The sequence below is a fragment of the Salmo salar genome, chromosome 09 (assembly GCF_965601325.2).
Source record: "Salmo salar chromosome 09, fSalSal1, whole genome shotgun sequence".
Lineage (NCBI taxonomy): Eukaryota > Metazoa > Chordata > Actinopteri > Salmoniformes > Salmonidae > Salmo > Salmo salar.
In genome coordinates, this window is record NC_138299.1 from 93,773,935 (window position 1) to 93,787,582 (window position 13,648).

Sequence of the window (13,648 nt, forward strand, 5' to 3'; positions counted from 1 at the left end):
ATAACTAAATAGAACAATAACCGTGTAAAGTCAGAGCAGACATGTATGCCCCTTTAAAACAGTATCTTAGTTACTGTATGCATAACAAAAAAATACAACTTTCAGTCGTCTTCGTGAATTTGTAAACAAAATAGGCCTTCTTCTGGTCTGGTCATACAAGAACAAACTAATAAATTATTGAGGTACCGGAGTATTCCGAAAAAATTGTCACCTGGGGCTTGTTTGGTAACGTTAAATCAGTACAAGGAAAATGAGAATACCATGGCTGAAACCATCAATCTGTTCCTTCTGGTGAGATTCTAGGGAGGAATACGTATTTCCGAACCGTTGATGAAGCCTCGTCCTAAGCAGCCTTTCCCTCATTTCGTGCTTTCTTGATCGTTGGCCACAACTTGTTCCTTCTTTCTATGTCCTCCGGGATGAGATGCTCGGCGAAACGCATACCATGGCTCTGAAGGAAGGCGTTCTTCCTAGCAGCTTTCCAGACAACATCCCTGTAGAATCTGGCAGTGAAGAGGAGGATGATGATACCCCTTGGTCTTGAATCGTTTTGCTGTTGCTTCTTGCCGAGGCGATGCACAACGTCGATGGTATCACCAACTTTCGTTATTCTCTGCAGACATAATTTATTGGCAGATGCGGGTAGCCTTTCGTCGCACATCCCCATTCTCCACCTAGAGTCTCAGGTTCCATCTTGTGTATTGCTCCAGATCAGTGAGACGTCTATGGTATACATTGTTATTCTGTTCCACCTTTTCCACACTTTTTTCAACTTTAGCCACTCATTTTCACATCCTTGATTTCACCATATGCAAACTCCACAGTCTGTTTCAAGCCTTCGATTACCATGGTGTTCGCGCCTACTATTTCTTCAATGGAGTCAGACTTGGAGTTGATGAGTAAAGAGAGGGTAGTAGCCACGATCTGAGTCCATGTTGGGTTTTTTTGCAGGGTGGAGGTTTGCACGGAGGAACGGGTAAAGAGGGGAACTCGTCATCTTCAACAGCATATTATCCACAGGCCAAGCGTAGATATGGCAGTTGTCTATAAGCACGTTCCTCTCTTGTTGCTTAGCAATAGAACGGCTAGCTTCTTCCTTTCTTTTTTTGTCACGACTTCCCATGAACATGCCGAAATAAATTATCCAATTATTATTCCAGTCACAGGAAAGTTCTTATATCTTGAACAAATAAAACCAGTAATAGTAATGACAGTTAACCATTTTTTTTCTCACAATATTTCTGAAGTTTGGTGCGGAGCTCGGTAAAAACATAAAAAGCGTAAGGTCAAGCCGCCATCTTGGTCTTGTCACACAAACATACCATACCTTCCCTTTTTCTACGTCATAAACTATACATTTCCGCTATGGTGGTCAGGTGGCTGCGCCTGTAGTGGTGCGCAGAACAACACCAACGCTGAACTTACTTCCCGAAACCAGGGTCAAATAGTCTGGTCAAAAATACTGGTGATCTGTCTTATTTGGAAAGGAGACAGGCATCATCCGAGACCTCACAGGCACAAGTTGACATCCAAGCTTTTCCAAGGTATGCGTATTGGTTATGTCTTTGCGATGTATTTTCAACTGTTATGGTTGACGGCTCGTCTGTTGTACTACGTTACTGTCTATGGCGAACCAGCTCAATATCGACTGATCAGTGCACTATAGACAGATAATGTTTGCCTAGTTAGTTTTCGTTATTGCGTGTGTTTTATTTAACTATGTCATACTTAACATTGGAAGAATGTAATACCTGAGAGTGCGCATCCATGCCCAGCAGAGTACTCAACTGTGCCAACTCTCAAACAGGTCAATCGGCAGCACATTGCGATTCACGTCAACCTATGTTTATGTTTGGGACTTTTGTCTTGCTATAGACACAAACAAGAGCTTGTGAACTTTCCAGAATGTACGTGGCCGCCCAATGGACCTCACCCACCCCCCACGTGTCCGTCTGACTGTTGCATTGAGTGAGAACATTGAGTCAGAGTGGAGTTTGAACCGCGGACACGGCGCTACTGTGCCGAAAAGGTCTCCCAGAACCATTGACATACACTTTGCGTACATGTATGATCAGCCTATTGCTGTCATTCGACCAAGTGGTGCCATCTATCTATCCACATATCCTTCCTGTGCATTGGGATTAAGGCTCAACTCTGGTCAGTAACAGATGGGCCTCAGCCACAAAGACAAGTGCTGCAGTGCAGTTCTAGTTATACAATCATGAACACATAGCCAGTTCAGAGTCAAGAATATGTTATACTCAGGGGCCTGTTGATGATGACAGCATCCACATGATGCCTTTTGGAGCCGTCAGAGAGAGCATGGGGAGGAGTGGATACAGCAAACTTTCCTTGGACATCATCATCACGTCTATTTTTAGTCATCTACATGTCTGTTTTCACAGCAATCTGCCAAGGGACATTTTCATTATAGTGTGAGAGTGCTGCCTTTGAAACCATGACAACTTCCAGTTTAAGTGCATTTTTCATTCTGAAGCAAGCCTTGCTTGCTGCAATGGGGATGGCTGGTATACAAAATATTACAACCAACATAACCAATATTGGTTGGTTGTTTGCTAGCACAGACAGTAGCCTAATTCTATTCCATATAAATGGTAATTCTATGGTTGGTAGCCTGGGTGGCTGTCTGTTGCTGCTATAGCCAACTTATCTAGCCTAACACAAGGCATGGCAGCCATGTACTGTATGTAATTGATTGCATTAATGTTGACAACAGGAATAGTGATGGGATTGGATAATATTTGATTGGTGAATACAGCCTGAGGTGAAATAGCTGATTGTTCTAGCTGACCGGTTCCTCATCCTCCCTGTTGGGGATTTGTGGTGTGTTAGTACCGTAACATTGATAAGGCTGGGTACTGATCGTGTTGCAACACACTACTTAGAGAGGGCTGATTGATTCACATCGCAAAGTAGGCGTTACGTAACTCCTTTCCTACAAAATGCTGAGCTTTGTTTTAAAGAGCAGATAATTGGAAAGAAAGGAAAACTGAGCCCAGTGCTCACTTAAAATAATAAGTGTTGATTACATTCGGCTGTGTGGGTCGTTGCGTATTTCTCTGTATTCCTGTGGTGAGCAGGGCGGCCCGGCAGTGTGAGAACGTATCTTAAAGAGCCTGTTCCTGCCTCCCCAGCCCTCACATGTAACAGCCAACGCCTCCATGTGACCACACACTCTTTCCTGTCTTAAAGGCACAGCATCTCAATATCCATAGCAATGTGCATATTGCCATCTAGTGCCACTTTAGGAAATACAATGCTCTCTATTGTCAAACTTATGTATTTACATGGTGGAAATGACTTTTGTTTGTTCCCCCCAGCCCATCCATCTCAGGTAGCCCTGTCCCTGTGTCGTGATGTCAGGCCCTGGGAGAGACAGTGATCTGGAGTCAGACCACGCAGTAGACTGGTCCATGATGGACATGCGGCTGGACTCGTTCCGGGGTTCCCCCCTGGCCCAGCAGGTGTCAGCGGAAAGGCTGGCCCGCGCTGGGTTTTACTTCACAGGACAGGCTGACAAGGTGCGCTGCTTCAGCTGCCACAAAACTGTTGAGAACTGGTGTGGAGGGGACACACCCGCAGAGAGGCACGCGGAGGTAAGCATGAGAAGGGTGATGACACGTGTGCAAAACATTATTATTTTAAAAAATATATATATTTTTACGTTATCTCCTGTTTCTACCAAATTATCATACTACTATTGTAATGTTTCAGGTCTCCCCCAACTGTAAGTTCCTGAGCTGCACCCATCGTTCCAGGGTCAACTCTCTTCAAGGTGCCATGCTGACCAACGAACCCCACTACAACGAAGACGCCGAGGACATGGAGTTCCGCCTGAGAACGGGAGAGGTGGTGGATGAGACCACCTACCCCATGGTCCCGCACATGGTCAGCGAAGACTCCCGGTTCAACACCTTAGACCCGTGGCCCTCCACATCCCCGGTCCGGCCTAGAGAGCTGGCCCAGGCAGGGCTCTTCTATCTGGGGGAGAGCGACCGGGTGCAGTGCTTCTGCTGTGGAGGGATGCTGGGGGGCTGGGAGCCTGGGGACACGGCATGGGGGGAGCACTCCAAGCACTTCCCCTACTGCTTCTTCATATTGGGGCATGATGTGGGGAACCTCCCCTCTCAGGCGGGGAGAGAGGGGGAGGTGGAGGAGACCAGGCCACGCCCGGGTCCTTGGGTCCCCATGCAGAGCTTTGAGGAGAGGCTAGGCAGCTTTGCAGGAATCCAGCACCCTATTGACCACGAGAGGCTGGCCAGAGCAGGCTTCTACAACACAGGTGAGACCTGGGAGCGGGGTAGATTAGAGCTTTGGCTGTGAGAAAAGTAACTTAACAAATACAATTCAAAATGTAGTTACCTGCTACTCAGTGGTAAAAGGGCCTGGGAGGAGGGGACCAGGGACATATCCTAACCAGTTTGTGTGTGTCTGTGTTGGTGCAGGAGCTCCAGACCGTGTGGTGTGTTTCTGCTGTGGTGGAGGTCTGAAGGGCTGGCAGCCGGACGAGAATCCCTGGGAGGAGCACGCCAAACACTATCCGGGGTAAAAACACACGTCACTCACACTCAATAGAAAGTAAACAACCATATGCACGTCACTAACGTTGAGTGTCATGTTTTAATCCAGGTGTCGTTTTCTGCTGGCAGAGAAAGGACAGGAGTTCGTCAGTAGCGTTCAGTTACAAGGTCCTGGCTGGAACAATGCTGTAAGTCTCAAAGACTTCATCCTCCTAACCCTGACCTCTAACCCCTAAACCTGCGGTCAAACATATTAAACTGTACCTATCCTTACATGACTCCTACCATATCAAATTCTTTCTTTCTATTGATTTTTCCAGGCTTCAAGTCACCTGAATGGATGTTCAAGTCACGGAACAGGTATAAAAAAGTTGTGCCCCTTTCACTTTTTATTTATTCGTTTTGGAACTAGACAAAAAAGGGGGGAGTGGTGTAGATACAGTGCCTTCGGAAAGTATGCAGACCCCTTGACTTTTTCCACATTTTGTTATGTTACAGCCTTATTTTAAAATTGATTAAATAAATGAAAATCCTCAGCAATCTGCACACTACCCCATAATGACAAAGTGAAAACTGTTTTAGAAATGTTTGCAAATGTATTAAAACATAAACATACCTTATTTACTTAAGTATTCAGACCCTTTGCTTTGAGACTCGAATTTGAGCTTAGGCGCATCCTGTTTCCATTGATCATCCTTGAGAGGTATCTACAACTTGATTGGAGTCCACCTGTGGTAAATTCAATTGATTGGACTAGATTTGTCTAGAATAAGGTTTGTGCCGACGCACAGATCTGGGGAAGAGTCCCCCCCAAAATTCCCCTACATCACATCATTCTTAAATGGAAGAAGTTTGAAACCACCAAGACTCTTCCTAGAGCTGGCCAACTGAGCGATCGGGGGGGGCTGACCAAGAACCCGATGGTCACTCTGACAGAGCTCCAGAGTTCCTCTGTTGAGATGGGAGAACCTTCCAAAAAGAACAACCATCTCTGCAGCACACCACCAATCAGGCCTTTATGGTAGTGACCAGTCTGGAGGATACCTGGCACCATCCCTATGGTGAAGCATGTTGGTGGCAGCATCATGGTGTGGGGATGTTTTTCAGCGGCAGGGAGACTAGTCAGGATCGAGGCAAAAATGAGCAGAGAAAAATACATCCTTGATGAAAATCTGCTCCAGAGCGCTCAAGACCTCAGTCTGGGATGAAGGTTCACCTTCCAACAGGACAACAACCCTAAACACACAAGCCAAGACAAGGCAGGAGTGGCTTCGGGACCAGTCTCTGAATGTCCTTGAGTGGCCCAGTCAAAGCCTGGACTTGAACCTGATTGAACATCTCTGGAGAGACCTGAAAATAGCTGTACAGCAACGCTCCACATCCAACCTGACAGCGCTTGAGAGGATCTGCAGAGAAGAATGGCATAAACTCCCCAAATACAGGTGTGCCAAGCTTGTAGCATCATACCCAAGAACACTCAAGGCTGTAATCGTTGCCAAAGGTGCTTCAACAAAGTACTGAGTAAATTGTCTGAATATTTACAGTACCAGTCAAGTTTGCACACACCAGAGTTTCATTATTTTTACTGTTTTCTACATTGTAGAATTATAGTGAATACATAAACTATGAAATAACACATGGACTCATGTAGTAACCAAAAAAGTGTTAAACAAATCAAAATATATTTTATATTTGAGATTCTTCAAAGTAGCCACCCTTTGCCTTTACAGCTTTGCACACTTGGTATTCTCTCAACCAGCTTCATGAGGTAGTCACCTGGAATGCATTTAAATTAAGAGGTGTGCCTTGTTAATTTGTAGAATTTCTATCCTTAATGCGTTTGAGCCAATCAGTTGTGTTGTGACAAGGTAGGGAAGGAATACAGAAGATAGCCCTATTTGGTAAAAGACCAAATCCATATTATGGCAAGAACAGCTCAAATTATCAAAGACACGACAGTCCATCACTACTTCAAGACATGGTCAGACAAGGCAGTCGCAAAAACCATCAAGCGCTATGATGAAACTGTCTCTCAGGAGGACCGCCACAGGAATGGAAGACCCAGAGTTACCTCTACTGCAGAGGATACGTTCATTAGAGTTAACAGCATCAGAAATTGCAGTGCAAATAATTGTGATGCTTCAGAGTTAACAAGTAACAGACACATCTCAACATCAACTGTTCAGAGGCGACTGCGTGAATCAGGCCTTCATGGTCAAATTGCTGCAAAGAAATCACTACTAAAGGACACCAATAAGAAGAAGAAACTTGCTTGGGCCAAGAAACACAAGCAATGGACATAAGACCGGTGGAAAATGTGAGATTTTTGGTTCCAACTGCCGTGTCTTTGAGACGCAGAGTAGGTGCAATACAGCGATACGCCATCCCATCTGGTTTGCACTTAGTGGGACTATCATTTGTATTTCAACAGGACAATGACCCAAAACACCTCCAGGCTGTGTAAGGGCTATTTGACCAAGAAGGAGAGTGATGGAGTGCTGCATAAGATGACCTGGCCTCTACAATCACCCGACCTCAACCCAATTGGGATGAGTTGGACCGCAGAGTGAAGGAAAAACAGCCAACAAGTGCTCAGCATATGTGGGAACTCCATCAAGACTGTTGGAAAAGCATTCCAGGTGAAGCTGGTTGAGAGAATGCCAAGCGTGTGCAAAGCTGTCATCGAGACAAAGGGTGGCTATTTGAAGAATCTCAAATATAAAATATATTTTGATTTAACACTTTTTTTGGTTACAACATGATTCCATGTGTGTTTTCATAGTTTTGATGTATTCACTATTTTTCTACAATGTAGAGAGTACAAATAAAGTAAAACCCTGGAATGAGTAGGTGTGTCCAAACTTTTGATTTGAGACTGTAAATTTGATATATTTTTTTATTTTTATAAATTAGCAAACATTTCTAAACCCTTTTTTGCTTTGACATTATGTGGTTTTGTGTGTAGATTGAGGGGCAGGACAATTGAATCCATTTTAGAATAAGGCTGTAACCTAACAAAATATGCAAAAAGTCTGAATACTTTCCGAAGGCACTCTACGTGTATATAGTGTAGGGTGCTATTTCTGACACAGACTGGAACAGGCTCAATGTCCTCCATCTCTCTGTGCAGAGGTGCTGAGGTCAGCTATGGCCCAGAGGGCGGTAGAAATGGGTCTGGAGCCTGCCCTGGTAGAGAGGACTATACTGGAGAGGATACGCAGGGCTGGGACAGGCTACTCCACTCTGGAGACTCTGCTGCAGGACTGCTTTAACAGAGGCCCTGACAGCGACGCAGAGACCGCAGAGAACCATGGTATGTGTCTCACAGTTAGCAATGCTGGATAGTATCATTATATCAGGGCATTGTTCTATCAAAACTGGTAATGAGGTTTACAGGATATGTCAAAAATTCCTGAATAGAGCTACAGGGTTTTGCAATTTGACGTAGTTTACCCATCTGCATATTCCAATCCATCACAATAGCATCACAATGCTATTCACACTGTAGGCCTACGTGAGGCTTGGCTATAGAAGTAACAGAATCAAACTGTGTTGGTCAGTATTCTACCTACTTTATTGTGCTCGGTTACCTACTGATGTTTCTCCCCTATTTCAGATGAGGATCCCTTAGAGAAACTACGGAAGCTGCAGAGGGAGAAACAGTGCAAAGTGTGTATGGACAGAGACATCTGCATTGTCTTCATCCCCTGTGGGCACCTGGTCGTCTGCAAGGAGTGTTCCGAGGCGCTCGGCAAGTGTCCCATCTGCTGTGCAGCCATCACACAGAAGATCAAGACATACATCTCCTAACATGCAACCTGGTGTCAGGGATTGTCGTCTCCAGAGTAGGAGTGCTGACCTAGGATCAGGTCCCATCTCTTACTCATTATGATTTAAAAGGCAAAAGTGAGCCTAGATCAGCAGCCTTCATCTGAGATGCTTAATGAATGCTGGCCCAGGAGGATAACTCTTTTAAATGGCAATGCTGCTTTATCACCTCAATGATTTTCTAAACACAGGCTTTCCTACTACAAAATGTACATAGAGAAATATTATATTTGAGGAGGACCACTGTAAATATGAACAATCATGGAAAGTGTGGGGATTTTATTTTTCAATGATTGTTGTATAGATGACACTTCCTTGTTATGTGACGTATCAGGGTGGTTCACACGACAATACCCAAGAGGCAATGGGCCTCTGAATCTTCATACCAAGATGGGAAACTAAGGTTGAGACTATATGGAGTACAGCTATGGACAGAAGTGACTTTACGCAGCAGGTTAGGAGAAAAAGGTGAAGGTTAGGATTAGATAAAATGCTACTGTTGTCCCTGACGTGAGTCATACATGCAACTTTTTGTCCATTGCTGTACTCCATCTACCCACAGTTCTGATACTTACATTTTAGTAATTTAGCAGATGCTCTTATCCACAGTAGTGAGTGCATACATTTTCATTTATAGGTCCGCTGTGCAGTACCATGATCTACCATTGCAGCTATCAACAGTGCCTTTTCAAACAATCTCATCTACTTGTGTGTATTTTCTTTATTCAGACTATCATGCCATTTCCATGTTTTCTTCATATTTCTCTTAAAATTATGAAGTTGTTGACTGGGCTTTCGTTATTGGTTTGCAAGTCATGTGTTTCTTGTTAGTTTGCAAATGACATGTTTCAGAAGTAGAGGTCCTGAGGGTTCCCAAACTTACTGCATGTTCCTTAGGCCAACTAGTATGCTTTCAGCGTGGGACTCTTTTATGATTCATTATGTGTGCTCTGTGTGAATAAATAGATGAATTGTAGATTTGGATCAATTTCCATTATTTAGATACAACGGCATAACTGACATATCCACTTAATTATTTGATTTAGTTCTAGAGATCACGTCCAAATATTATACCCCTTTTTAAATCGTGTTGTTCGGAAATGAATCTTTCCTTAGCACTTCAGTGCAACTCTTGTTTGACTGGAAAATAAATGTTAAAAAAATTGAGGTGTGTCTTGTCTTTACATTCATGTATGCTACTAACACTTAGATAAAGAAGTGCAGAATAAAATAGTTATCTTCTTGAAGGCCAGGCAGAAATATTGGTATATAGATTAGTGACTACCATCTTTGGGGTCATCTCAGTAGTTGAAAGTAGCTTCCTCCCTGTTTGCTTTCCTTCATCCCCACTTCTATAATAGAAGAAAAACATAGGTACAGTTGAAGTTGGAAGTTTACATACATCTTAGCCAAATACATTTAAACTCAGTTTTTCACAATTCCTGACTTTTAATCCTAGTAAAAAATAACATTTTTTAGGTTAGTTAGGATCACCACTTTATGTTAAGAATGTGAAATGTCAATAATAGTAGAGAGAATTATTTATTTCAGCTTTTATTTCTTTAATCACATTCCCAGTGGGTCAGAAGTTTACGTATACTCAATTAGTATTTGGTAGCATTGCCTTTAAATTGTTTAACTTGGGTCAAACGTTTCGGGTAGCCTTCCACAATAAATTGGGTGAATTTTGGCCATTCCTCCTGACAGAGCTGGTGTAACGGAGTCAGGTTTTTAGGCCTCCTTGCTCGCACATGCTTTTTCAGTTCTGCCAACAAATTTTCTATAGGATTGAGGTCAGGAATTTGTGATGGCCACTCCAATACCTTGACTTTGTTGTCCTTAAGCCATTTTGCCACAACTTTGGAAGTATGCTTGGGGTCATTGTCCATTTGGAAGACCCATTTGCGACCAAGCTTTAACTTCCTGACTGATGTCTGAGATGTTGCTTCAATATATCCACATAATTTTCCTCCCTCATGATGCCATCTATTTGGTGAAGTGCACCAGTCCCTCCTGCAGCAAAGAACCTCCACAACATGATGCTGCCACCCCGTGCTTCACGGTTGGGATGGTGTTCTTCGGCTTACAAGCCTCTCCCTTTTTCCTCCTAACATAACGACGGTCATTATGGCCGAACAGTTCTATTTTTGTTTCATCAGACCAGAGGACATTTCTCCAAAAAGTACGATCTTTGTCCCCATGTGCAGTTGCAAACCGTAGTCTGGCTTTTTTATGGGGGTTTTGGAGCAGTGGCTTCTTCCTTGCTGAGTGGCCTTTCAGGTTATGCCGATATAGGACTCGTATTACTGTAGATATAGATACTTTTGTACCTGTTTCCTCCTGCATCTTCACAGGGTCTGTTGCTGTTGTTCTGGGATTGATTTGCACTTTTCACACCAAAGTACGTTCATCTCTAGGAGACAGAAGGCGTCTCCTTCTTGAGCGGTATGACAGCTGCGTGGACCCATGGTGTTTACTTGTGTGCTATTGTTTGTACAGATGAACGTGGTACCTTCAGGCGTTTGGAAATTGCTCCCAAGAATGAACCAGACTTGTGGAGGTCTACAATTTGTTTTCTGAGGTCTTGGCTGATTTCTTTTGATTTTCCCATGATGTCAAGCAAAGAGGCACTGAGCTTGAAGGTAGGCCTTGAAATACATCCACAGCTACACCTCCAATTGACTCAAATGATGTCCATTAGCCTATCAGAAGCTTTTAAAGCCATGACATTTTCTGGAATTTTCCAAGCTGTTTAAAGACACAGTCAATTTTGTGTATGTAAACGTCTGACCCACTGGAATTGTGATACAGTGAATTATAAGTGAAATAATCTGTATGTAAACAATTGTTGGAAAATGACTTGTGTCATGCACAAAGTAGATGTCCTAACCGACTTGCCAAAACTATAGTTTGTTAACAAGAAATTTGTGGAGTGGTTGAAAAACAAGTTTTAATGACTCCAACCTAAGTGTTTGTAAACTTCCGACTTCAACTGTATCTGCCATTTCTTACACTAATTATGTCTTCAGATTCTGAAACAGTTCTAATGAAGGACACGAGACAAGGAAGGAGGGGGAAGCTTTTTCCTCCCACAATGAGATAATCTCAATTGGATTTCATTGACTCCAGATGTCCCTCCCCTCTGACTTTCTCCTCTAATGGATTTTGAGGAAAGAGGACAAGAGGAGTCAAGGAAATGTCATTGAGATTCTACAAGTATTGAGCTGCGGCCACACCATTGACTGCAGGGGCAAAGAATGTACAGTATAAAGATAGGCAGAAATGCTTCTCCAATAGAAATCCCTCATCACACTTGTAGGCGATGTCTTGATGACATTGGCTAACTAAGCTCATGCGCATCAACGCATCATCGTGTCTAACGGTCCTTCGATATAAAGTTGTTTTTGTCAGTTTGTCACTTTCACGACGTTGGAATCATAACATGATCAACTACTTAAGACTAAAGAAGAATTGTTCACTTTTCTCATTGACTTCTCAAACCCTGGCTTGGTCAGCTTGGTCTGTTTTGCAAGCGTTCCTCGCAATTCAACGGCTCAGACACGAGACGTATTTGGCAGGGTCTACAGACAATCACGGACTACAAAAAGAAAACCAACCACGCCACGGACACCGACGTCTTGCTTCCAGACAAACTAAACACCTTCTTTTCCCGCTTTGAGGATATTACAGTGCCACTGACGCGGCCCGCCACCAAGGACTGTGAGCTCTCCTTCTCTGTGGCCGACGTGAGTAAGACATTTAAAAGTGTTAACCCTCGCAAGGCTGCCGGTCCTGACGGCATCCCTAGCCGCGTCCTCAGAGCATGCGCAGACCAGCTGGCTGGTGTGTTTACAGACATATTCAATCTCTTCCTATCCCAGTCTGCTGTCCCCACATGCTTCAAGATGGCCACCACTGTTCCTGTACCCAAGAAAGCAAAGGTAACTGAATTAAATTACTATTGCCCCACAGCACTCACTTCTGTCATCATGAAGTGCTTTGAGAGGCTAGTCAAGGATCATATCACCTCCACCTTACTTGTCACCCTAGACCCACTTCAATTTGCTTACCGCCCCAATAAGTCCACCGACGATGCAATCGCCATAACACTGCACACTGCCGTATGCCATCTGGACAAGAGGAATACCTATGTGAGAATGCTGTTCTTTGACTATAGCTCAGCATTCAACACCATAGTACCCTCCAAGCTCATCATTAAGCTAGAGGCCCTGGGTCTCAACCCTGCCCTGTGCAATTAGGTCCTGGACTTCCTGACGGGCCGCACCCAGGTGGTTAAGGTAGGAAACAACATCACCACTTCGCTGATCCTCAACACTGGGGCCCCACAAGGGTGCGTGCTCAGCCCCCTCCTGTACTCCCTGTTCACCCACGACTGCGTGGCCATGCACGCCTCCAACTCAATCATCAAGTTTGCAGACGACACAACAGTAGTAGGCTTGATTAAAATCAAATCAAATTTTATTTGTCACATACACATGGTTAGCAGATGTTAATGCGAGTGTAGCGAAATGCTTGTGCTTCTAGTTCCGACCATGCAGTAATATCTAACAAGTAATCTAAACTAACAATTTCACAACTACTTTATACACACAAGTGTAAAGGAATGAATAACAATATGTACATAAAAATATGTGAATGAGCGATGGCCGAACGACATAGGCAAGATGCAGTAGATGCTATAGAGTACAGTATATACATATGAGATGAGTAATGCAGGGTATGTAAACATTATATAAAATGGCATTGTTTAAAGTGGCTAGTGATACATTTATTACATCAATTTTTCATTATTAAAGTGGATAGAAATGAGTCAGTATGTTGGCAGCAGCCACTCAATGTTTAGTGATGGCTGTTTAACAGTCTGATGGCCTTGAGATAGAAGCTGTTTTACAGTCTCTCGGTACCCGCTTTGATGCACCTGTACTGACCTCGCCTTCTGGATGATAGCGGGGTGAACAGGCAGTGACTCGGGTGGTTGTTGTCCTTGATGATCTTTTTGGCCTTCCTGTGACATCGGGTGGTGTAAGTGTCCTGTAATGCGGATAGTTTGCACCCAGTGATGCGTTGTGCAGACCTCACTACCCTCTGGAGAGCCTTAGGTTATGGGCAGAGCAGTTGCCATACCAGGCGGTGATACAGCCCGACAGGATGCTCTCGATTGTGCACCTGTAGAAGTTTGTGAGTGTTTTTAGTGACAAGCCAAATTTCTTCAGCCTCTTGAGGTTGAAGAGGCGCTGCTGCGCCTTCTTCACCACGCT

At 43.9% G+C, this 13,648-nt stretch overlaps 1 protein-coding gene across 1 annotated transcript; it reads left to right on the forward strand.

Annotated features, from left to right (window-relative positions):
• Positions 1-1,343: 1,343 nt before the first annotated feature.
• xiap (X-linked inhibitor of apoptosis) lies at positions 1,344-9,534 on the forward strand. The gene is made up of 8 exons (XM_014213097.3): positions 1,344-1,544; positions 3,342-3,617; positions 3,736-4,303; positions 4,467-4,566; positions 4,651-4,729; positions 4,862-4,901; positions 7,672-7,854; positions 8,158-9,534. The coding sequence occupies exons 2-8, from the start codon at positions 3,378-3,380 to the stop codon at positions 8,349-8,351; spliced, it is 1,404 nt and encodes a 467-aa protein (XP_014068572.1). The 5' UTR covers positions 1,344-1,544; positions 3,342-3,377; the 3' UTR covers positions 8,352-9,534.
• The last annotated feature ends 4,114 nt before the right edge of the window (positions 9,535-13,648 follow it).